General features: G+C 46.2%; 1 protein-coding gene across 1 annotated transcript in view; it reads right to left on the minus strand.

Moving 5' to 3' along the window:
* Positions 1-609: 609 nt before the first annotated feature.
* The window catches only part of WIF1 (WNT inhibitory factor 1), a 121463-nt gene continuing 96188 nt past the window's right edge, over positions 610-25884 (minus strand). Inside the window, exon 10 of the mRNA XM_044277191.1 lies at positions 610-1314. Within this exon, the coding sequence (XP_044133126.1) occupies positions 1193-1314 (122 nt within the window). The 3' untranslated portion in view covers positions 610-1192. The remainder of the gene's footprint in view (positions 1315-25884) is intronic.

A 25884-nucleotide genomic window follows, 5' to 3' on the forward strand; every position in this document is an offset into this window, starting at 1 on the left:
TGCTGCCGCCACAGTACAGTAAAACACTGGTATGAACAACGGCCGTGTGCATTCGGCCTTAGGCATATTGCACACAAACTTTTTTTTTCCCCATTTCCCGTTTCTGCAGATGCCGTTTGCGGTCACTATGTGGAACCATTCATGTCAATGGTTCCGCAAAAAAACGGAATGTACTACCTATGCATTCTGTTTCCGTTTTTCCGTTCCGCTGAAAGATAGAACTTGTCCTATTATTGCTTGCAAATAACGATCTATGGCTCCATTTAAGTCAATGATTCTGCAAAAAAAACGGAATGCATACGTATGTCTTCCGTATCCATTCCGTTTTTGCGGAACCATCTATTGAAAAGGTTATGCCCAGTCCAATTTTTTTATGTACTTACTGTTTAAACATTATTTTATGCTTCCGTTTTCATTTGCGATCCGCAAAAAACGGATCACAAACGGAAACCAAACGGAAAAACAGAACAGAAGCGGAAACTACTGAAACAAAAGAATAGAAAAACGGATCAGTTTAAAATGGACCATAAAACCATACGGTCGTGCGCAAGAGGCCTTAATCAAATATACTATCAATGACATAAATTTACTGCATATAATTCGTGACACTTTTATATAGAATATTGTTTATTTGTTGATATATGAATAATGTCTTTACACAATCTGCATTTCATATACTAGTTCTTTTTATGCCACATACTAGAAACAATTGTTCAAGACACAAAAGGGATTCTGCCCGGCCTTTAGAATGAATTATAAATACCTTAATTTATTGTAAATCATTTTCCATGTCTTACATTGCTAATAATATTTAATATATGGACAAATGTGCGAGGAAGTAAACACCATATGGAGAGCTAAAAATGTACAAAGGTAAAATAAATTGGTAAACCAAAAAGTACTGCATTATCACTCCTTAAAGTTAGGTTTATTATTAGGATACTGAACAGTGGACATATATTACATAGGGTGTAAGAACCACTAAGACAACAAGACAAAACAGAAACCTACTGGTTAACACATGTACATGTATATCAATGTTATATCATTGTTATATCATTGGTTTCAAATGATAAAGCTGATAAAGCTAGTGAGATTTAGACCAGTAAGGGAACATGTTACCATTCAACAAAAGGAAAATTCATGGAAGCTGTGAACTTTGCGTACTGTAAAAGTTTTCAGATGCTGGCATTCACCAGATATAATTAGACTCAGGAGGAACATGCCTGTCTTCAGTCCTTTTAGGAGATGGCGTGTGTTGCCTGTTTTTGGCACCTGTGGGCCTCATGGCATTCATAAGGTTGGCTCCATACCCTGAAAAAACATCAAACACATACTTTAAAAACACACCTTCTGTTATCATTCACACTTTACATTTTTTCAGTTTATTTGTAAACAAAAATGTTAAATACAAATTAAAATGGTTGAAAATAATAAGCCAGCATATACTCACCTCATTGATCCCCCTCCTCTGCTGTTCTGACAGCGGCTGGTTCCCCACAGCGCTCAACTTTCTGCTGACATCTTGACACAGCAGGAAATGGCTGGGATTACTGCTCAGACAAAGACTGAGTGAGACAGGAAGTGGGGTGCAGTGAGGATCCAGGCACCAGCGTTATGGCAGCAGTGGGGGATCGGCGAGTAGGGTATAAGCTAGTTTTGTCTTTTCAAGGATTCCATGGCCATCCAATATCTTTTTAACTGCAATACCCCATTATATAAATTTCAATCCAATGATGGCAGGTTATAGTCACCTAGTTCTAGAAAATAAAAAAATTAAAAGTTCAATCATATCCCTTTCTCCAAAATGAAAATAAAAAAACATCATAGGCATCGCTATATCCAAAAATACCTGTAATATAACAATATTTATCCCATATGGCTAACGGCGTATTGGGAAGAAAATAAAAATTTGGAATAATCTACAATTTTTTCATAAATTCGACACTCAAAAAAATGTAATAAAAAGCGATCAAAAAGTCATACACACCCCAAAAATGATATCACTGAAAAGTACAGATTGCCTCACAAAAAAATGAGCCATCATACAGCTCTGTAGACTGAAAAAACATTATAGGGGCCAGAATATGGCAATAAACAAGAAAAAGGTTTTATTTTTTTTCAGTATTAAAACAAAAGAAAAACTATACATATGTGGTATCCTTGTAACATATTGACCTGGAGAATGAAGAGCACAAGTCAGTTTTACTACATTGTGAACGCTGTAAAAACAAAACCCATAAAACGATGGCAGAATTGTGGTTTTCTTTTTCCAATTCCACCCCATTTAGAATTTTTTGCCAGCTACCCATTAAATCCAATCAATATTAAATGATGCCATTAGAAAGTACAAATTATACCGCAAAAAACAAGCCCTCATACGGCTGAAATAGAAAAATATAAATAATGGCTCCAGGAAGGCAGGGAGTAAAAAAAAATAAAAAATAGAAAATTGCTGGAAAAGGGACTGTAAATAACTAGATAATCCAAGTCTCCAATTTGCACCTGAATTTTTGGCTTAGGTAGGGTTCACATCACGTTTTATGCCTCCATTTGACATATACGTTAGAAAAAAAAAAAAAAGGATACAAAAACGCAGCACACCACGTTACAGTATCCTGCACAGTCCAGTAAAAAATGTATACCTTTTCCCCTCCCCCACGACAGCACCTTAGAGAGAGATGGCTCCGCCCCAGGACAGGAAACCTGCAGCATAAAAAAGGTGGAGCCGCTCTCCCACCTCAGTGAGGTTTCCTGTCCTGGTACGGGAGCCTGCAGTGTCGTCCTGACCTGGAAGTCCCGGTAGAAGCCGGAGGGTTGGGGCGGCAGTCGGTACCTGCCCGATTGTTCCCCGCAGGCGCGGGGATGAAGTTCCGGAGGCGGCCGTGCGTTCCACTGGATCGGGTTATGACACAGGGCAGAAGGTGCTGGTCCCTCAGGCGAGGAGGACAGCGCCGGCGGCTGGAAGGGGGCCAGAGGGCCTTACTGGCTATGCAGACTCGCCGAGACGCCGCCGGATGTGGAAGCGGCGTCTGGAACCGGAAGCGCCATGCGTTCCACGGCTGTGCGCTTCAGGTCAGGTGACCGGAAGTTCGGCATCCCGGTAATTTTAAACTGGCTCCAGGCAGGTATGATGAACCGGGTTGTTCTGGACGCCAATAGCCGATATTCAGAGGCCAGAAAGTGGACCAGAGGGGTTCCAGTGCGATTTTGTCGTGGTGGGTCTGCAGGAGCGGTGATCTCTCAGGTGAGAGGAACACTTGGTGGCAGTATGTAATTGAGGCATTGTTGTATCGGTGCAGGTTGTTGCCCTCACTATGGACGAAGAGAGGAGGCCTGAAAGTGCGGATGTGGAGATCCTGCCACCGGTATGGTGAGTCCTATTCTCGGTTGTTAGAGAGGTCTGGACTGTTCCTCAGTGTTGGGTGTGTTCCGTTTTTCTTAGACGGTGCCTAAGAAGGTGGCGGCAAAGAAAAAGAACAAAGAATGCCCTATCTGCAAGTGCATTGAGAAGACGGTGGCTGAGGAGACTCCAAGTCTTTTGAAAGACCTTAAGTCGATCATGTCTGAAGTTAAAAATTCCCTGAGAAGTAGGAAGAGGAGAAGAGCAGTGAGGCAGGAGTCCGACGTGGAATCGGAGGATAGCGATTCTTTCTCCGGGAATGAGGACTCTGATGATTCCCTTTCTTCTGAGGATAATATAAAAGAAGGAAAGTTCCTATTTCCAGCGGAAGATACGGACAAATTGTTAAAAGTTATCCGATCTACCTTGGAGTTGGAAGATACCAGAGAGGATAGGTCTGTAGAGGATGTTGTGTTTGAGGGTCTTAGGGAAAGGAAGCGTAGGTGTTTCCCTGTCCATAGGTCTATCTCAGCGGTGATAGAAAAGGAATGGAAAAAACCGGATAAAAAGCCGTTCATTTCTAAAACCTTCAAACGGAAGTATCCATTCGAGGAAGAAGCGTCTACATCTTGGGACAAGGCCCCTAAGCTGGATGTAGCCATTTCCAAGATTTCTAAAAAATCCTCACTGCCCTTTGAGGACATGGGATTCTTAAAGGACCCCTTAGATAAAAGAATTGACTCTTCCCTTAAGAATGCGTGGGAGTCTTCTGCGGCTGCTTTCAGACCTAGTATAGCTGCCACGGTTGTTGCAAGGTCTATGTCACTATGGTTGGAGAGGCTAGAGGGGCAGATTAGGGAAAAATGCCCTAGGGAGCAGTTATTGGCTTCAATTCCGACCTTCCAGAAAGCCGCGGATTTTATTGCAGATGCCGCGGTGGACTCGGTGAGGCTGGAAGCAAGGACCGCTTCCCTTTCTAATTCTGCGCGACGTGCTTTGTGGCTTAAGAATTGGAAAGGGGGAGATCTGCCATCCAAGTTGAGGCTTTGTAGCATTCCCTGTGATGGCCAGTTTCTTTTCGGGTCAGAGCTTGACTCTTTACTTGAGAAAGCGGCAGATAGGAAGAAGAAGTTTCCCCAGGAATCCTTTATGCAGTTTAGACAATATAAACGGCCCTTTCGGAACCCGACAAGGTTCCAGAGTAAGAGGCAGATGGGGGACAAAGAACAGGGAACTAGGCCTAGATCAGGAAATAAGGGTTTTTTGTTTGGATCAGCCACAGCCCGTACGTCAAAACAAGGTAAACAATGACGCCATGATCCCAGTAGGAGGAAGATTAAAGTTCTTTCTTCCTGCTTGGGAAAAGATGGCAGGGAAATGGTTAGTATGTCTTCTGCGAGAGGGTCTAAGATTGGAGTTCTTGAGTTGCCCCGCAGAAAGATTTGTGGTGTCAAGGTCTTCTCCCGTCATGCTGCAAGAAATAAAAAAGTTGATAAGCAAGAAGGTGTTGATTCCTGTCCCAGAGTCAGAGCTAGGGAAAGGGTTTTATTTCACCCTGTTTTTAGTGAAGAAACCGGATGGGTCATACCGGACCATTATAATTCTCAGATATCTGAACAAGTTCTTAAAGGCCAGAAAATTCAAGATGGAGACCATCAGATTAGCAATATATCTTTTATCTCCAGGGTGTCATATGGCGGTTCTGGATTTAAAAGATGCTTACCATCATATTCCGATCCATCCAGATCACCAGAGATTCCTCCGGGTGGCGGTGAGGACCGAGGTGGGACTTCTTCACTTTCAGTTCCAGGCTCTTCCCTTTGGCCTCTCCATGGCACCTGGGATCTTTACCAAGGTAGTGGTGGAGATGGCTTCCTTCATCAGAAGGGAGGACATCACGTTTTTGCCTTACCTGGACGACTTTCTGGTGGTGGCCCAGTCCCAGGAGGAGTGTGCCAAGTCTCTGGATCGGGTTATGGAGGTTCTTCGGTCTTTGGGTTGGCTGTTAAACATCCAAAAGTCCAGGTTGGAGCCGTCAACGAGCCAGGTTTTTCTGGGTCTGGTTTTAAATTCCAGGCTGGAAAGAACTTTCCTCACAGAGGAGAAGGTAGCTGGGGTTCAGGGAATAGTTCAGAGGGTTCAGTTAGAACGGAACCTGTCTATAAGAAAAGCTATGTCTCTGTTAGGAGTTCTAACTTCCTGCATGCCAGCAGTCCAGTGGGCTCAGAGACATTCCCGCCAGTTACAGGGAGAGATCTTGGCTGCCACAAGACGGGCAGGGGCATCCCTGGAGTCAGTGATGAGCTTATCAGAGGTGACTCTTTCTTCCCTAGATTGGTGGAAGGAGGTAGAAAATCTGAATCAGGGACTTCCCTGGTCCTTTCCGGAACCGGTGGTGGTTACTACAGACGCCAGCCCCTGGGGTTGGGGGGCTCATGTGGAGGATCGGATCTTTCAGGGAGAGTGGTCCCAGGGTCAGAGCTGAGGGCAGTTTTGCTGGCCTTGAGAGCAGTTCTTCCGATGATCCAGAACAGACATGTGAGAGTGATGTCCGACAATCGGACAGTGGTCTCATATCTCAATCGTCAGGGAGGGACCAGGTCAGATTCTTTACTGAGGGAGTCGAGATGGATTTTCGAGGAGATAGAAGGGAGAGTGCTTCATCTCTCGGCCATTCATATCAGAGGGGTCGAGAATTCTCGAGCAGACTTCCTGAGTCGCCACAGATTGCGTCAGGGAGAGTGGTCTCTGAATCCAAATTTTTTTCCCCAGATAGTAAGATTATGGGGTTTATCTTCGGTAGATGTTTGCCACAAGAGAGAACAGAAAGGTACAGGATTTTTTCTCCCTCAGTCCAGAGGAGTGCCCATCTGGGGTAGACGCCTTTCTCCAGAAATGGGATTTTCCACTAGGCTATGCCTTCCCTCCGCTTCAGCTGATTCCTCTGGTAGTAAGGAAGATCAGGTACGAAGGAGCCAGGGTTATCCTGATAGCCCCCTTCTGGCCGAAGAGGGCATGGTTTTCCCTGTTGAGAGCAATGTCAGTCTCGGATCCATGGATCCTGCCAGAAATTCCAGATCTATTATCTCAGGGTCCTGTGTTCCATCCGGAAGTAGGGTTCCTACATCTTTCGGCATGGAATTTGAGAGGTCATTTTTAGCTAGTCAGGGATTCTCTGAGGAAGTAATTTCCACTTTGATGAAAAGTAGGAAGGAGGTGACAAATGTTATTTATGCACGAGTATGGAGAAAGTTCCTGTCCTTTATAGGCACAGAAGGGGTTTCCTGGCTGTTATAATTTTCCGTAGTTCAGGTGTTGGAATTCTTAGAGAGGGGATTGTCCCTCGGGTTAGCAAAGAGTACACTAAAGGTGCAGGTGTCAGCCTTATCAGTTCTGGGGAGAAGAAGTTTGGCCATGGACCCTTGGGTGGTTAGGTTTTTTAAGGCAGTGGATAGGATTACGCCGGTAGCAGGCCCTAGGTTTCCTCCCTGGGACCTTAACTTAGTACTTAATGCCCTTACCAGACATCCCTTTGAACCTCTAGCATCTTGCTCGGTTAAAATACTTTCCCTTAAGCTAGTTTTGCTGGTAGCTTTAACTTCAGCCAGAAGAGTTGGGGAGATTCAGGCCCTCTCTATTAACCTCCCTTTTATGTCCATCAGAGAGGACAGAGTGGTTCTCAGACCAGATCCTGGGTTTATGCCAAAGGTTCCTTCCAGGGTTAATAGGGCTCAGGAGGTAGTTCTCCCAGCTTTCTTTTCAGAGCCTAAAGATGATAGAGAGAAGGAGTTGCATTCTCTGGATGTCAGGAGGTGCATTTTGCAGTACCTGGAGGTGACTAAAGACTGGAGGAAGTCCTCTGCCTTATTTGTTCTGTTCGGTGGGGCAAGAAAAGGTAATACTGCCTCTAAGGCTTCTATTGCCCGGTGGATTAGAGAAGCTATATCCTTGGCATATTCAGTAGCCGCCGTGTCTCCCCCTATTTCTGTGAGGGCTCACTCCACGAGGGCGGTGTCCACTTCTTGGGCAGAGAGGGCCAGCGTATCTATTGAACAGTTCTGTCGGGCGGCCACCTGGTCTTCTCCGTCCACCTTCTATAAGCACTATAGGCTTCAGCTTGATTCTATCTCTGACCTTCTTTTTGGCACTAAGGTTTTGAGTTCTGTCACCCACCCTGAGGATAATCTCTGAAATCTCTCTCTAAGGTGCTGTCGTGGGGGAGAGGAAAAATGATGATTACACTTACCGGTAATCGGATTTTCCTGACCCCACGACAGCACCTCTTTATTCCCTCCCTATTGGTGTAAGTCAGTGTGTTCACGGGTGTTGCAAAAAAAAAAAATATATATATATATATATATATATATATATATACATATACAGGATGTAAATTAAACTAACGTAAGGGGGAGTCCCTCTCATGCTCTGGAAACTCACTGAGGTGGGAGAGCGGCTCCACCTTTTTTATGCTGCAGGTTTCCTGTCCTGGGGCGGAGCCATCTCTCTCTAAGGTGCTGTCGTGGGGTCAGGAAAATCCGATTACCGGTAAGTGTAATCATCATTTTTTTTTACAATGGAATTCTATAGTGAACGGAGGCCACTGTATGGCATCAGGCTGAGGCATCCATTTAACGTATATGTTTTTTGTATGGGGTAAACGGATGGGAAAACGTTATGTAAACCCACCCTTAGTTTGTCCAAAGACTGATGCACATGCTTTGCACCACATTTATTTTGTGTTCTAAACACATAATAGTGTCTAGTTTTGGTTTTGTTTAGCTGAGTACGGGAGGAAATGGCATGGGCATGAGATGTGTCAACAAGTGTCCAAATTTTGGTGCAAAGTAAGCCAACCAATAAGTGATCTAAACCATTTCGCACAGAGAGCTGCCCTTAGGGCTGTGTCACTACACAGGGCGTGATTCCCTCTCCACATGCAGGGGACGCTGCCTAAACTACAATGCAGTTTCTCAGGCGTTACCATGCACAGATATTGAATGCAGGTACTTGAAAGCTAATAACATGTGACAGAAAGGTGCAGTCAATGACCAAGGATGGTGGCTACTACAATGTGTTGCAGAGGGACTGCTTTATAGTGGACTACTTAATCTGTGACAGTTCCCTACCCTTTATTTACCACCTTGTAGAGGAGAGGACTCCCACGACAATCTATTCCCACGATGACAGTCACAAATAACAGTGCTGGGCTGTGTAAGAGGAGTGCACAGGCTGATTCCTGGGCCTGCGATGTGTGAGCGCATTGTGCCTGTGTCATGGTCTTACCTCCTTGCTGTTCCCTTCGTTTGACATGTGCTGGCGGCCATCTTGGTTTCTGGGTTTTCTTGTAGCCTCCCACCCTGCGGCTCCTCCTTCCCACTGGGAGGAGCTGGATGCCCAGCTCATATATATAGGAGGTCTGTGGCTTCAGTTCCTTGCTTGGTCCTCCTGTGTTCACATGCTTCCAAGACTGCTGCTGCTTCTGGTTCCTGATCCTGGCCTCGTCTGACTACCCCGTTGGTTCCTGATTCCGGCTTCGTCTGACTACCCCGTTGGTTCCTGATTCCGGCTTCGTCTGACTACCCCGTTGGTTCCTGTTCCTGGCTTCGTCTGACTACCCTTCTGGTTCCTGACCTCTGTCTCCGCAAGACCCTGCTTCGGTTTAGCCATCCGTTCGGACTTTGCTTACGGCTTGCTCTTCAATAAAACCTTCTTATTTTCCGCTTATCTCTTGTTGTACGTCTGGTTCATGGTTCCATGACATTAGGACCAAGCCATGAATTCTGACGGTACAGGGCCACCCTCGCTACCTACGCTGGTTGCCAGACTTGATCAGCAGGATCACCTGTTGGGTCGGTTCGCTGTGGCGTTGCAAACCCTGCTTGAACGCACGGCTCATTTAGCTTCCGTTGCCGATGGGTCGGTTGTCGCTCCTGGGCCCGCTCCTACTGCCGCTCCGGTTGTTGCGCCAGAGTCTACCCTGACACCTGTTGCTGCGCCTGTGGTGTTTCAGGGTATGACCGGTTCTGCCCCCCTTCCACAGCGCTTTGGGGGAGAGCCAACTCAGTGCCGAGGTTTCCTTAACCAGGTGGGCATTTACTTCGAGTTGCTGCCACATGCCTTTCCTACTGAGAGATCAAGGGTGGGCTTCTTGATCTCGCTGCTCTCGGACAAGGCCTTGGCCTGGGCCAGCCCTTTATGGGAGAACAACAATCCGGTGGTTGCCGAGTTTTCCGGTTTTGTTGCTTCTCTTCGGAAGGTATTCGATGTGCCGGCTCGTGCTGCCTCTGCTGCGAAGCTCCTTATGTCCATCAGACAGGGTTCACGATCCGTAGCTGAATACGCCATTGAGTTTCGTACCCTGGCAGCAGAGGTGGGCTGGAATAATGAGGCTCTGGTCGCTGCTTTCTCTCATGGTCTCTCGGATGCCTTGAAGGATGAGGTTGCAGCTAAGGACCTACCAGTGGAGCTCGAGTCTCTTATTTCTTTCCTGATTTTGATTGACACCAGACTCAGGGAGAGACCTTCCTTTAAGGAGAGCCTGCGGAGGTCTCCTAACAGATTGGCGCCTACGTTTGCTGTCCCACCCGTGCCTCCCTCTCCTCCCACGCCTCCTGGGGATGACTTGTCTGGGGGTGAACCCATGCAGCGGGGGTTTGCTCGCCTGTCTGAGGGGGAGAGGGTACTCCGGAGACGCGAGGGCCGATGCATGTACTGTGGTCTCGGTGGGCATTTTCGGTTGGCATGTCCGAACCGTCCGGGAGAACGCTCGCACCTGAGGTCCTGTCGGGGGCAGATCTTGGGTGGAGTCTCCTCGTCCCCGGTTTCCCGTGTTGACAAACCACTGATCACGGTTGTCCTCTCCTGGGTCGGGGGCTCGGTGACGACCCAGGCGTTGGTGGACTCTGGTGCTGGTGGTTTGTTCATTGATAGAGTGTTCGTTGCCGCCAATTCCATTCCTCTGCAGCCTCGAGGTTCCCCACTGGCTCTTGAGGCGATAGACGGCAGACCCCTTCTGCCGCCACACGTGACTCATGAGACCCTTCCAGTGGGGATAGCCATTGGTGCCGTTCACAGAGAGTCGGTCTGTCTCCAGGTTATTTCGTCTCCACACTACTCGGTGGTCTTGGGGTACCCCTGGCTCCAGAAGCATAATCCGACTTTCGATTGGAGATCGGTCGAGATCCTCTCGTGGTCACCGCAGTGTGGGGCTAGTTGCATCCATGGGCCTGTCAAGTTGCTGTGTACTTCCTCGGACTCTCTGTTGCCTCCTGAATACGAAGAGTACCGGGATGTATTCGATAAGGTGCGCGCGGTTGCCCTACCTCCGCACCGCCCATACGATTGTGCCATAGAGTTACAATCCGGTGCCGTTCCTCCTCGTGGCAAAGTCTATCCACTGTCGGTAGCGGAGAATGAGGCCATGGAGGAGTACGTGAGGGAGGCGCTTTCACGCGGACACATTCGCAAATCCTCGTCCCCGGCAGGGGCTGGATTTTTCTTTGTGAAAAAGAAGGGCGGCGAGTTGAGGCCTTGCATCGATTACAGGGGTCTCAATCGCATCACGATCAAGAACGCTTACCCGATACCCTTGATTTCCGAGCTGTTCGATCGCCTCAAAGGGGCCACGGTCTTTACCAAACTCGACCTGAGGGCGGCATATAACCTGGTAAGGATCAAGGCGGGCGATGAGTGGAAGACCGCGTTTAACACCAGGACCGGTCATTATGAATCCTTGGTTATGCCCTTTGGGTTGTGCAATGCGCCCGCAGTCTTCCAGGAATTCATCAACGATGTTTTCCGTGACCTGTTGCAGCAGTGTGTGGTGGTCTATTTGGATGACATCTTGGTATATTCTGCATCCATGGAGGCCCACATTCTGGATGTCAGACGAGTGTTGCAACGCTTACGAGAGAACAAGCTGTTCGGTAAGCTTGAGAAATGCGAATTTCACCGATCCCAGGTAACCTTCTTAGGTTACATCATTTCCGCTGAGGGGTTCTCCATGGATCCTGAGAAGGTTTCGGCTGTCTTACAGTGGCCCCAGCCCAGTGGGCTTCGTGCCCTGCAGCGCTTTTTGGGCTTCGCCAATTATTATCGGAAGTTCATCAGGGACTTTTCCATGCTAGCCAAGCCTCTCACGGATCTGACCAGGAAGGGCAGTAATCCTCAGGTCTGGCCGCTCGAGGCCATCCGAGCTTTTGAGGCTCTAAAGTCCGCCTTTGTGTCGGCTCCGATTCTGTCGCATCCCAACCCTGGGTTGCCTTTTGTCCTCGAGGTGGACGCGTCTGAGACGGGAGTAGGCGCCCTCCTGTCTCAGCGTAGAACACCAGAGGGTCCTCTGCTTCCTTGTGGGTTTTACTCCCGGAAACTGTCTTCCGCGGAGTGCAACTATCAGATTGGTGACAGGGAGTTATTGGCCATCGTGCAGGCCCTTAAAGAATGGAGGCACTTGCTCGAGGGCTCGGTGGTTCCGGTTCTCATCCTGACGGACCACAAGAATCTGACCTACCTCTCTGAGGCCAAGAGATTGACACCACGTCAGGCCAGATGGGCTCTGTTCTTGTCACGTTTTAATTACGTGGTCTCCTACCTACCCGGCTCCAAGAACATCAGAGCGGATGCCTTATCACGGCAGTACTCCGAGCTGTCCGGGGAGGAGTCGATTCCGACTACGGTCATACCCCCGAATCAGATCCTGGCCGCTATTCGCACCAGCCTGACTTCTCCTCTGGGTGAGCAGATTTTGGCGGCTCAATCTGGTGCTCCCTCTGGGAGACCCAACGGCAGATGTTTTGTGCCTGAGGAGTTGCGCACTCGGTTGTTGCGAACCTACCATAACTCCAAGGCCGCGGGGCACCCTGGAAAGAATCAGCTGTCCTGGGCGGTTTCACGTCTGTTCTGGTGGCCTTCTCTACGTTCCGACATCGCCGCATATGTAGCGGCATGCTCCGTTTGTGCCCAGAGTAAGTCCCCTCGGCACCTTCCGTTGGGCCTTTTGCAACCCATAGCCACCGGGGAGCGTCCATGGTCACACCTGGGGATGGATTTCATTGTGGACCTCCCTGCATCCCGAGGCCATACGGTCATTCTCATGATTGTGGATCGGTTTTCCAAAATGTGCCACTGTGTTCCTCTCAAGAAGTTACCCTCTGCACAAGAGTTGGCCTCGATTTTTGCCAGGGAGGTCTTCTGGTTGCACGGTTTGCCCAAGGAGATTGTGTCGGATCGGGGGAGTCAGTTTGTGTCCAGGTTCTGGCGCGTCTTTTGCTCCCAGTTGGGGATTCATCTCTCTTTCTCCTCGGCCTACCACCCTCAGTCCAATGGGGCCGCAGAACGATCCAATCAGGCCTTGGAGCAATTCCTTCGTTGCTATGTCTCCGATCACCAAGACAATTGGGTTGACCTCCTGCCTTGGGCTGAGTTTGCCAGGAACACGGCGGTGAACTCTTCCTCTGGGACGTCTCCCTTCATGGCCAATTATGGGTTCCAACCTGCCGTGTTACCGGAGGTATTCTCTCCCCAGGATATTCCGGCTGTGGAGGATCACCTTTCCGTCCTACGTGCTTCTTGGGTACAGATCCAGAGGTCCCTTGAGGTCTCTGCGCAGCGCCAGAAACTCCAGGCTGATCGCAGACGAGCGCCCGCTCCTTCCTACCAGGTCGGAGACCGCGTATGGTTGTCCACCCGCAACCTCAACCTTCGAGTGCCCACTCCCAAGCTGGCGCCTCGCTTTGTTGGTCCCTTCCGAGTGCTTCGCAGGGTAAACCCGGTAGCCTATGCCCTTGCGCTTCCTCCTGGCATGCGGATCTCCAACGTGTTTCATGTCTCCCTGTTGAAGCCACTGGTGTGTAATCGTTTCACTTCCTCGATTCCTCGGCCTCGTCCGGTCCAAGTGGGCAATCGTGAGGAGTATGAGGTGAGCAATATCCTGGACTCACGCCTGGTCCGCGGCCGGGTGCAGTTTTTGGTCCATTGGCGTGGTTATGGTCCAGAGGAGCGTTCCTGGGTTCCCTCCGCAGATGTCCATGCTCCTGCTTTGCTCCGAGCCTTCCACGCACGCTTCCCTCAGAAACCGTTCCTTACTCCGCGGAGGAGGGGCCCTTGAGGGGGAGGTACTGTCATGGTCTTACCTCCTTGCTGTTCCCTTCGTTTGACATGTGCTGGCGGCCATCTTGGTTTCTGGGTTTTCTTGTAGCCTCCCACCCTGCGGCTCCTCCTTCCCACTGGGAGGAGCTGGATGCCCAGCTCATATATATAGGAGGTCTGTGGCTTCAGTTCCTTGCTTGGTCCTCCTGTGTTCACATGCTTCCAAGACTGCTGCTGCTTCTGGTTCCTGATCCTGGCCTCGTCTGACTACCCCGTTGGTTCCTGATTCCGGCTTCGTCTGACTACCCCGTTGGTTCCTGATTCCGGCTTCGTCTGACTACCCCGTTGGTTCCTGTTCCTGGCTTCGTCTGACTACCCTTCTGGTTCCTGACCTCTGTCTCCGCAAGACCCTGCTTCGGTTTAGCCATCCGTTCGGACTTTGCTTACGGCTTGCTCTTCAATAAAACCTTCTTATTTTCCGCTTATCTCTTGTTGTACGTCTGGTTCATGGTTCCATGACAGCCTGCTGGGGAGAGCCGTCAGTTGAGTGGAGAAGCAGGGAGCGGACAGCTCCCTGCTTCACCATCGCCATCAACTGTCTCTGTGTCCTAAGAACACAAAAACAGCTGAGAGTGGGACATACCTTGGCCCTCCCAGGACCGACACCCAAATCCAGGACTGTTCTGCTGGATCTGGGACATTTGGGTGGTATGGAGTAACTGCCCTTATCTGTCTAGATTAGTACAACTGTTCCTGTCCAGAAAAGCAAGCAAATTTATGGCATGCTTGTGTGTGGGCGAAGAATTACAAAGAATTAGTAAATTTGCCCCATTGTACCTGGGTATAGAGGTGAAACTCGAAAAATTAGAATATCGTGCAACAGTTTATTTATTTCAGTAATGCAAATTAAAAGGAATTGCATTAATGCAGCTTAAAATTTGAATTTTGTGAAAAGGTTCAATATTCTAGGCTCAAAGTGTCACCCTCTAGTCAGCTAATTAATCCATACCCCCTGAGCAAAGGGTACCTGAGATTGTGACTTTAGGGTTTCATAAGCTGTAAGCCATAATCATCCAAATTATACCAAATAAAGGCTTGAAATATCTCGCTTTGCATGTAATGAGTCTCTCATATATTAGTTTCACCTTTTAAGTTGCATTACTGAAATAAATGAACTTTGCACGATATTCTAATTTTTCGAGTTTCACCTGTACTCTCAGAACAGTGTGGGATTTTTTTAGTATGGATTCAAGTTGCTCATGGAAGTTGCTGTAAATGTTGAGTACAGTTTTTGGCCCATGTGGACATGATAACATCATACAGCTACTGCAGGTGTATTCGCAGTAATCTAGCAAATCTCCCATTCCTTTATAAAAGGTACTATATTGGAAAGAGCTTACAGATTAGATCTGATTACTGTGCAGGTCATCATAATATACTCACTGCCACATGAGCTGTGTACTTTGTGACAAAGCATGTTGTATTGCAGGACACATGACAGCAACAATACTCAGGTAATGTAGGTTGTGGTTTTTAAGGAATGCTCCGTTTGTAAAAACCATTAATTATGCAAAGAAAATAAATCTCACATCATTACACAACCATAAACCTTATTCACAAATTCTGACCCCACCATCTGCAAAGTTTTCAGTCCTTATCTGACCGGAAAGAACCAATGTCGTCATCCAATGCTTTAGACTATCCGCTCTCTGGTTTGACATGCTGTACCTTCAGAGGAGCTCTTCACTATACCACAAAGTTAGGGTCCATTCACATGTCCGTTTTTTCTTTCCTGATCTGTATCGTTTTTTGCGGAACAGATCAGAACCAGATCTGGACCCATTCATTTTTAATGGGTCCTGAAAAAAATCGGACAACAGTGTGCTGTCCGTTTCCGTTGTTCCGTTCCGCACGTCCGATTAAATATAAAACTTGTCCTATTCTTTTCCGCAAAAATCGGATCCTGGTACAATACAAAGTCAATGGTTCCGCAAAAAACTGATGACATTCGTATGTCCTTACGTATGTCATTCGTTTTATGCGGAATCCGTTCCTGGAAATTAAATCCTGCCCACAGAAATCACTTATTAACTTTTTTTTTTTTTTTTCAAAGAAATCTAAACAACTTTATTTGCTTTGTGAAATTTATACATGTTTCCGTTTTTTGCGGATCCGCAAAAAACGGATGACATATGGAAACATTTTCAGGAACAGCGGATCCGCTAAAAACGGACCGAAATTCGGGATATAGAAAAATACTGACGTGTGAATGTAGCCTTATTTGTAGTATGATTGCCTCATTCACCAGTCTACTGATTTCTGTTTCAAGTTGTTTTACTTACAGAGCTCATTCAATAGCAGATTTACTAATCCTGTGTAATATTTAAACTAAACTTAAAAAGGTACACAACCGGCCTCCTGGTGGCCACATGTGGCCCACAATGCCAATTTGAGAGACCCCAATCATTTGGACACAGAATTGATCATCACATGTAATTTGAGAGCTGAGAAGCTGCAGACGGCTTAGGAGAAGTAAAGATGGGTAAGTACTAATGGTGTATATGAGGGAGGTGGCACTCTATGCATGTAGCTCTCTCCATTGTTCTGCATGGAGAAAGTCATAGTCTCTTCCTTTTTGGAGGGCTCACGGGGGGAGAAGAGCCCCCATTCTTCTGATAGGTGGGAGTGCAAAAAAGTGGATCTGTACCATCAGACATTTATGGTATAGACTACGGAGCTGCCATAAAGGTCTTGGATGGCAATACCCCTTTAAGTTTTATTATGGCCTTGGGAATGGTTCAATATCACAACGTGGTTCTCAAAAAGTTGTGCACTGGACTAGATGCCCCAGGTTTATCACAATGGTTCATTGTGGATGATAAATTTGGTGCATCTTTGGACACTTTTATAGAACTTTACACCACTTATAGGTTGGCTTTTGTGCAATTTTGGTGCATGTTGACACATCTTAAGCTACACTAAATTTCTCACTAAGCCACATTTCTTTCCCTTGTGGAGCGAGGCACAAAAAGTATTTAAAACACAAATTAATAAATGTGGCACAAATTATGCATGCCAATTTTTTTGGCATGCACTAAGTCAGAATTCTGCCACATTTAGCTTAGTAATTCTCCTCCAGTTTTTGTTTAAAAAAACATTTTCTATAAACTCTAGAGACCCAGTAGAGCAGCGGTGCCCAACTACAGGGCCACGGACCAGTACCGTGTCGTGCCGTAGATCATCTGGTACTGGTCCGTTGGGAGCTCCAAAGTTGAACTGTGGGGACAGGAACTATTGGCTCCTGTGCCCTGCTGTTTAGCTTCATGGCCTGCAGGCCATTAGGCCTGAGGCCTATGATGCAGTGCAAAGGTGCAGGGTGGTCACAATGACATCATCACAACTTCCTGTACTGTGTCACAGGTGGTGTGACGTCGTCATCATGCCACCAGAGACCCAGTGCAGGTGGTCATAATGAAGTTAGCTTTACTTTTTTCCTGGGTTTTTTCTAGCTGTGGACACTACTGAAGGCACTAAGGAAGAGGGGTATGTACATTATATACAGGGGGGCACTATATGTAAAGAGGCACTACTGGGGGCGTGTTATATTTAAAGAGATCACTACTGGAGGCACTAAGGAGGGGTTGTGCATTATTTACTGGGGGACACTATATGTAAAGAGACACTTTTTGGGAAAGGGATCATATTTAAAGAGACCAATACTGGGGGGCACTATTTTAAAGAATCCACAACTAGGGGGCACTTTATGTGAAGAAGCCACTACTGTGGGGCACTTTCTGTAAAGAGGGCACTACTAGGAGGAACTATATGTGAAGAGGGCACTACTGGGGGGGGGGGCATGATATCTACTGGGGCGTAAATGGGGATGATGAAGTAGAGGCATAAAAGGAGGCATTAATGCTAAATAGAAAAAAGTTGTGGTCAAGAGACGTCATCAGAGTGATTTATGCAGGACTGAGAAAAAGGTAAGAGAATGACTCCAGCAAGAGGAGACATCACCTGTAAGTCACAGTGTGGGGCAAAAACTGGATTATTAATGACTATGTTTTATGTGTGTAATTTACCACCTTAACCCCACCTCCCCCCACACCGGTCCATGGGGAAATTATTTTGCGTGAAACCGGTCCCTGGTACAAAAAAGTTTGGGGGATCACTGCAGTAGAGCTGTAATTTCTCAGACATTCATAATGATTAATGGCTGGCTAATATATACTTTTTAAAAAGGCGCAGACTGCTGTAAAAAAAAAGTTTTAAACAAAAAAGTCAAAAGTTACAGATTACCTACCACTACTGTTCCAATGATTCCTGTGTGCCTTTCTACAGGAAATGACTTCTGAACCAATCACTTACAGCAGTGACCAGCCTCCGCCAGTGAATGAGTTAAGAGGGAACAGGAAGCAGAAACTGGAAGGGGACCTGGGAATCATGAGAACGGGAGCAGTGGGGGTTTTGTAAAGTATGACTTTTTGTTAACAGCATTCTGAACCTGCTTAAAACAAAATATCTTCCAGACAATCCCTTTAAATGGTCGGAGCCACTTACATCACATTTATTCATCATTCTGATGTTTGGGCTGAACACACACTGAGACTCTTGACCATATCTGCTTGCTTCTGTGCTTTGGGTCGCTGCTATTTTATTGGTTGTTTGAATATTTGCATCAACAATGCATCAACAAGCAGGCGCAAGCTGAGCATGGCTATTTCCCGAACTCTCATAGAGATGAATGGAGAGGTGCATACGTGGCGCACTCTCCATTCATTTCTATGGGAGTTCTGGAAATAGCCGAGCGCACTCGTTGGCTAGATTTGGAACTCTAATATAAGTGGATGGAGAGCACACCGTGCATATGCGGTGCTCTTTCCTTCATTAGGGGGCCTGTTCTAGAGATAAGTGTGGGTCCCAGAGATGGGACTTGCACCTATCTGACATTGGTGGCATATCCTAGCCATATGCCACCAATATTTCAGATGACACCACCCCATTAAGCTTTATGGATAGTTAATGTCATTAATTCCATTTCTACGAAAAAAATGTTTATGGAATATAAAAAAAAAATCTAATGAAAGGTGATCATTCTATCAGAAGGTAACTCACACTCTAGAATGTCTGATGTGGAATTCACTGGAAAATGTAGACACAGTCCTGGCTTTCAGACAGATGCCCATAAATTAATTACTATTTTTTGTCCAGCATTCCTTCATTTAAAGGTTTTCTGGTTTATAGGAGCAGATGACTTTGCCAGCAGTGAAACTCAAACTTTTTTCCCCTGCAAAGTTCCATTTGTGACTGTGGTAAAGCAGTCCCCCTGTTATGCTATGGCCATGTGTATATTAGGGATCTTACGCCATGTCACTGTTTGTTCAGCGTACTTACAGATTAGGTAAACAGTTCTGCACAGGGCATGAATACATAAGCAGCGGCTTGTTTTAACTTCTGTCACGCTCCATAATAGTACCTATCATTATCTGCCAGCATCATCAGATTAAAAGCTTGGATTGGAAAGAAGCAAACATTTTGCGGCCAGTTTAAACATCTGCGGTGGTCTGGTCCCTCTTATACTAAGCTCATAGAGGTAAAAAAAAAAAAACTGGGACTCGCAGTACTTCTGGCTGACACTGGGAAATGGCAATCCATAGTGGGTGTTTGTGACCCAGTAACGTGGTAGAAGAAGGCTTTTACAAAGTTCACCCTTGCTAAGCTTGCAGTTGTTTCATTGTGTTCTGTAGATGCCGGAATAAGTCATATAAACTACAAGGACCTGTCATGTCTTGATAACATTGATTTTCTGAAATTAAAATGAAAACATGACTTAAAAACATGAATACAGTCTAAGGCAACGTTAACACTGCCTCATTCGTGGTCTGTGTGAGGTCTATGTTCTGCCAAAAACGGGATTGGATCTCATTAGAAGCAGGAAAACTTCTCACAGAGGATATTTTCTTGCTTCCCCCTAAGGGATCCAATACCATTTTGGCATGAGACACATAGATTTAGATTTACACTTAGATTTACTAATACAGTCTAACATTAAGACAGTGTAAACGTAAACTAGACAGTCTTAAAGGGGTTTTCCAGTTTGATATTTATGGCCTATCCTAAGGAAGGATCATCAATATCTGATCGTCCAACTCCTGGCAGGCCCACTGGAATGCAGCCTCCTCACAATATATCAAAAACAGTGCCGTATGCTGTATAGTGGATGTTACACAGCCTAGACCCAGGGTCCGCGAATATTGATGAACAATGTTTTTTAAGCTCCATATTTGGTTAACGTTAGCAATAGAAAATTTTACTTCCAGCATCTTTGCAATATACACTGCCCGTCCCAAAAAATAAAGTCACCACCATAAATATTTCATTGGACCTCCTTTAGCTTTGATTACAGCATGCATTCGCTGTGGCATTGTTTCGATAAGCTTTTGCAATGTCACAAGATTAATTTTTATCCAGTGTTGCATTAATTTTTCACCAAGATCTTGCATTGATGATGGTAGAGTCTGACTGCAAAGCCTTCTCCAGCACTTCCCAAAGATTCTCAATGGGGTTAAAGTCTGGACTCTGTGGTGGCCAATCCATGTGTGAAAATGATGTCTCATGCTCCCTAAACTTCTCTTTCACTGCCTGATGAATCCTGGCATTGCCATCTTGGAATATGCCCATGCCATCAGGGAAGAAAAAAATCCATTGATGGAATAACCTGGCTCTTCAGTATGTTCAGGTAGGCAGCTGACCTCATTCTTGGAGCACATACTGTTGCTGAACCTAGACCTGACCAACTGCAGCAACCCCAGATCATAGCACTGCCCCCACAGACTTGTACAGTAAGCACTAGGCATGATGGGTGCATCACTTCATCTGCCTCTCTTCTTACCTTGATGTGCCCATCACTCTGGGACAGGGTGAATCTGGACTCATCAGACCACATGACCTTCCATTGCTCCAGAAGCCCTTTTTTCTGGTTTGCCTCACTGATTAGTGGTTTTCTTAGGGCTACACAGCTGCTCAGTCCCAATCCCCTGAGTTCCCTTTGCATTGTGCATGTGGAAATGCTCTTACTTTCGCTATTAACCACTTGGCGCCGCGCTAACGCCGAAAGGCGTCATTGCGGCGGCTCTCCCAGGCTACGCTAACGCCAATAGGCGTCATCTCGCGTGAGCCGAGATTTCCTGTGAACGCGCGCACGCAGGCGCGCGCGCTCACAGGAACGGAAGGTAAGCGAGTGGATCTCCAGCCTGCCAGCGGCGATCGCTCGCTGGCAGGCTGGAGATGTGATTTTTTTTAACCCCTAACAGGTATATTAGACGCTGTTTTGATAACAGCGTCTAATATACCTGCTACCTGGTCCTCTGGTGGTCCCTTTTGTTAGGATCGACCACCAGAGGACTCAGGTAGGTCAGTAAAGTAGCACCAAACACCACTACACTACACTACACCCCCCCTGTCACTTATTAACCCTTTATAAACCACTGATCAGCCCATATAGACTCCCTGATCCCCCCCTGGCATTGATCACTCCCCTGTCAGGCTCCGTTCAGAGGTCCGTATGATTTTTACGGATCCACGGATACATGGATCGGATCCGCAAAACGCATACGGACGTCTGAATGGAGCCTTACAGGGGGGTGATCAATGACAAGGGGGTGATCACGCATATAGATTTCCTGATCACTTCCCTGTCATTGATCACCCCCCTGTAAGGCTCCATTCAGACGTCCGTATGATTTTTACGGATCCACTGATACATGGATCGGATCCGCAAAACACATGCGGACGTCTGAATGGAACCTTACAGGGGGGTGATCAATGACAGAGGAGTGATCACCAATATAGACTCCCTGATCACCTCCGTCATTGATCACCCCCCTGTAAGGCTCCATTCAGACGTCCGTATGATTTTTACGGATCCACGGATACATGGATCGGATCCGCAAAACACATACGGACGTCTGAATGGAGCCTTACAGGGGGGGAATCAATGACAGGCGGGTGATCACCCATATACACTCCCTGATCACCCCCTGTCATTGATCACCCCACTGTAAGGCTCCATTCAGATGTCCGTATGTGTTTTACGGATCCACACATCTATGAATCGGATCCGCAAAACACATACGGACGTCTGAATGGAGCCTTACAGGGGGGGAATCAATGACAGGCGGGTGATCACCCATATACACTCCCTGATCACCCCCTGTCATTGATCACCCCACTGTAAGGCTCCATTCAGATGTCCGTATGTGTTTTACGGATCCACACATCTATGAATCGGATCCGCAAAACACATACGGACGTCTGAATGGAGCCTTACAGAGGGGTGATCACCCCATATAGACTTCCTGATCACCCCCCTGTCATTGATCACCCCCCTGTCATTGATCACACCCCTGTAAGGCTCCATTCAGACGACTGCATGTGTTTTACGGATCCACGCATCCATGGATCAGATCCGTAAAACGCATACGGACGTCTGAATGGAGCCTTACAGGGGGGTGATCAGGGAGTCTATATGGGATGATCACCCCCGTGTAAGGCTCCATTCAGACGTCTGCATGTGTTTTACGGATTCACGCATCCATGGATCGGATCCGCAAAACGCATACGGACGTCTGAATAGAGCCTTACAGGGGGGTGATCAGTGACAGGGGGGTGATCACCTCATATACACTCCCTGATCACCCCCCTGTCATTGATCACCCCCCTGTCATTGATCACCCCCCAGTAAGGCTCCATTCAGACGTCTGCATGTGTTTTACGGATCCACTCATCCATGGATCGGATCCGCAAAACGCATACGGACGTCTGAATGGAGCCTTACAGGGGGGTGATCAATGACAGGGGGGTGATCACCCGATATACACTCCCTGATCACCCCCCTGTCATTGATCACCCCCATGTAAGGCTCCATTCAGACGTCCGTATGTGTTTTGCGGTCCCGATCTATGTATCCGTGGATCCGTAAAAAATATATGGACGTCTGAATGGAGCCTTACAGGGGGGTGATCAATGACAGAGGGGTGATCAGTGACAGAGGGGGTGATCACCCCATATACACTCCCTGATCATCCCCCTGTCATTGATCGCCCCCCTGTAAGGCTCCATTCAGACATTTTTTTGGCCCAAGTTAGCGGAAATATATATATTTTTTTGTTTGTTTTTTCTTACCAAGTCTCATATTCCACTAACTTGTGTCAAAAAATAAAATCTCACATGAACTCACCATACCCCTCACGGAATCCAAATGCGTAACATTTTTTAGACATTTATATTCCAGACTTCTTCTCACTCTTTAGGGCCCCTAAAAAGCCAGGGCAGTATAAATACCCCACATGTGACCCCATTTCGGAAAGAAGACACCCCAAGGTATTCCGTGAGGGGCATATTGAGTCCATGAAAGATTGACATTTTTGTCCCAAGTTAGCGGAAAGGGAGACTTTGTGAGAAAAAAAATAAAATAAAAAATTTCCGCTAACTTGTGCCCAAAAAAAAAATTTCTATGAACTCGCCATGCCCCTCATTGAATACCTTGGGGTGTCTTCTTTCCAAAATGGGGTCACATGTGGGGTATTTATACTGCCCTGGCTTTTTAGGGGCCTGAAACCGTGAGAAGAAGTCTGGGATCCAAATGTCTAAAGATGCCCTCCTAAAAGGAATTTGGGCCCCTTTGCGCATCTAGGCTGCAAAAAAGTGTCACACATCTGGTATCGCCGTACTCAGGAGAAGTTGGGGAATGTGTTTTGGGGTGTCATTTTACATATACCCATGCTGGGTGAGAAAAATATCTTGGTCAAATGCCAACTTTGTATAAAAAAATTGGAAAAGTTGTCTTTTGCAGAGATATTTCTCTCACCCAGCATGGGTATATGTAAAATGACACCCCAAAACACATTCCCCAACTTCTCCTGAGTACGGCGATACCAGATGTGTGACACTTTTTTGCCGTCTAGGTGGGCAAAGGGGCACACATTCCAAAGAGCACCTTTCGGATTTCACAGGTCATTTTTTACACATTTTGATTTCAAACTACTTACCACACATTAGGGCCCCTAGAATGCCAGGGCAGTATAACTACCCCACAAGTGACCCCATTTTGGAAAGAAGACACCCCAAGGTATTCCGTGAGGGGCATGGCGAGTTCCTATAATTTTTTATTTTTTGTCACAAGTTAGCGGAAAATGATGATTTTTATTTTTTTTTCTTACAAAGTCTCATATTCCACTAACTTGTGACAAAAAATTAAAAATTCCAGGAACTCGCCATGCCCCTCACGGAATACCTTGGGGTGTCTTCTTTCCAAAATGGGGTCACTTGTGGGGTAGTTATACTGCCCTGGCAATTTAGGGGCCCTAATGTGTGAGAAGTAGTTTGAAATCAAAATCTGTAAAAAATGGCCGGTGAAATCCTAAAGGTGCATTTTGGAATATGTGCCCCTTTGCCCACCTAGGCTGCAAAAAAGTGTGACACATCTGGTATCGCCGTACTCAGGAGAAGTTGGGGAATGTGTTTTGGGGTGTCATTTTACATATACCTATGCTGGGTGAGATAAATATCTTGGTCAAATGCCAACTTTGTATAAAAAAATGGGAAAAGTTGTCTTTTGCCAAGATATTTCTCTCACACAGCATGGGTATATGTAAAATGACACCCCAAAACACATTCCCCAACTTCTCCTGAGTACGGCGATACCAGATGTGTGTCACTTTTTTGCCGCCTAGGTGGGCAAAGGGGCACACATTCCAAAGTGCACCTTTCGGATTTCACAGGCCATTTTTTACACATTTTGATTGCAAAGTTCTTCTCACACATTTGGGCCCCTAAATTGCCAGGGCAGTATAACTACGCCACAAGTGACCCCATTTTGGAAAGAAGACACCCCAAGGTATTTCGTGATGGGCATAGTGAGTTCATGGAAGTTTTTATTTTTTGTCACAAGTTAGTGGAATATGAGACTTTGTAAGAAAAAAAAAAAAAAAAAAAATCATAATTTTCCGCTAACTTGTGACAAAAAATAAAAAGTTCTATGAACTCACTATGCCCATCAGCGAATACCTTAGGGTGTCTACTTTCCGAAATGGGGTCATTTGTGGGGGTTTTCTACTGTCTGGGCATTGTAGAACCTCAGGAAACATGACAGGTGCTCAGAAAGTCAGAGCTGCTTCAAAAAGCGGAAATTCACATTTTTGTACCATAGTTTGTAAACGCTATAACTTTTACCCAAACCATATTTTTTTTACCCAAACATTTTTTTTTAATCAAAGACATGTAGAACAATAAATTTAGCGAAAAATTTATATATGGATGTCGTTTTTTTTGCAAAATTTTACAACTGAAAGTGAAAAATGTCATTTTTTTGCAAAAAAATCGTTAAATTTCGATTAATAACAAAAAAAGTAAAAATGTCAGCAGCAATGAAATACCACCAAATGAAAGCTCTATTAGTGAGAAGAAAAGGAGGTAAAATTAATTTGGGTGGTAAGTTGCATGACCGAGCAATAAACCGCTAAAGTTGTGGAGTGCCGATTTGTAAAAAAGGGCCTGGTCACTAGGGGGGTATAAACCTGTGGTCCTTAAGTGGTTAAACATAGCCCTGAGTTCTACTGTTGTTTTTCTTCTATTTGATTTTACCAAACGTTTAAGTGATCGCCAATCACGATCATTCAGGATTTTTTCCCCGTCACATTTCTTCCTCGAATACGATAGGTCCCCACTATCCTTCCAGCTTTTAATAATGCGTTGGACAGTTCTTAACCCAATTTAAGTAGTTTCTGCAATCTCCTTAGATGTTTTCTCTGCTTGATGCAAGCCAATGATTTGACTCTTCTCAAACAGACTAACATCTTTTCCACGACCACGAGATGTGTCTTTCGACATGGTTGTTTAAGACATAAGCAACTCATTGCACCAGTTGGGGTTAAATAACTTATTGCCAGCTGAAAGATAATTGCCCATTTAGTAATTATCCAATAGGAGGGTCATAACTATTTGCTTAGTTAAATCGAGGTTTGCCTAGTAAAATTTTTTCGCTATTTTCACTCATTTTAAGGTGTTTTATAGTATTGCTATCTGAGAACTGTCAAAAAACTACTGTTTGGAGATGCATTGTTCGTGTATTGTCATCATTCTGTACACTGATAATACAAGACTATGTGGCTGTGAGTGAGTGAAGCTTAGGCCTCTTGCACACGAACCCCCGTTGCTGTATTGCAGAACGCATTTGCGAATCCGCAATACACGGGTGCTGTTCCGTGGGCATTTCGCATCACGGATGCGAACCTATTAACTTTAATATGTCCGCAAATCCGGAGATGCGGAATGGTGTGGAACGGAAGCACAGAACGGAACCCTATGGAGTGCTTCCGTGGGGTTTCGTCCCGTACGTCCGTTCCGCATAAAGATAGGACATGTCCTATCTTTTTGCGGAAAGGCCGGATCGCGGA

Source organism: Bufo gargarizans, chromosome 2, assembly GCF_014858855.1.
Source record: "Bufo gargarizans isolate SCDJY-AF-19 chromosome 2, ASM1485885v1, whole genome shotgun sequence".
Taxonomy (NCBI): Eukaryota; Metazoa; Chordata; class Amphibia; order Anura; family Bufonidae; genus Bufo; species Bufo gargarizans.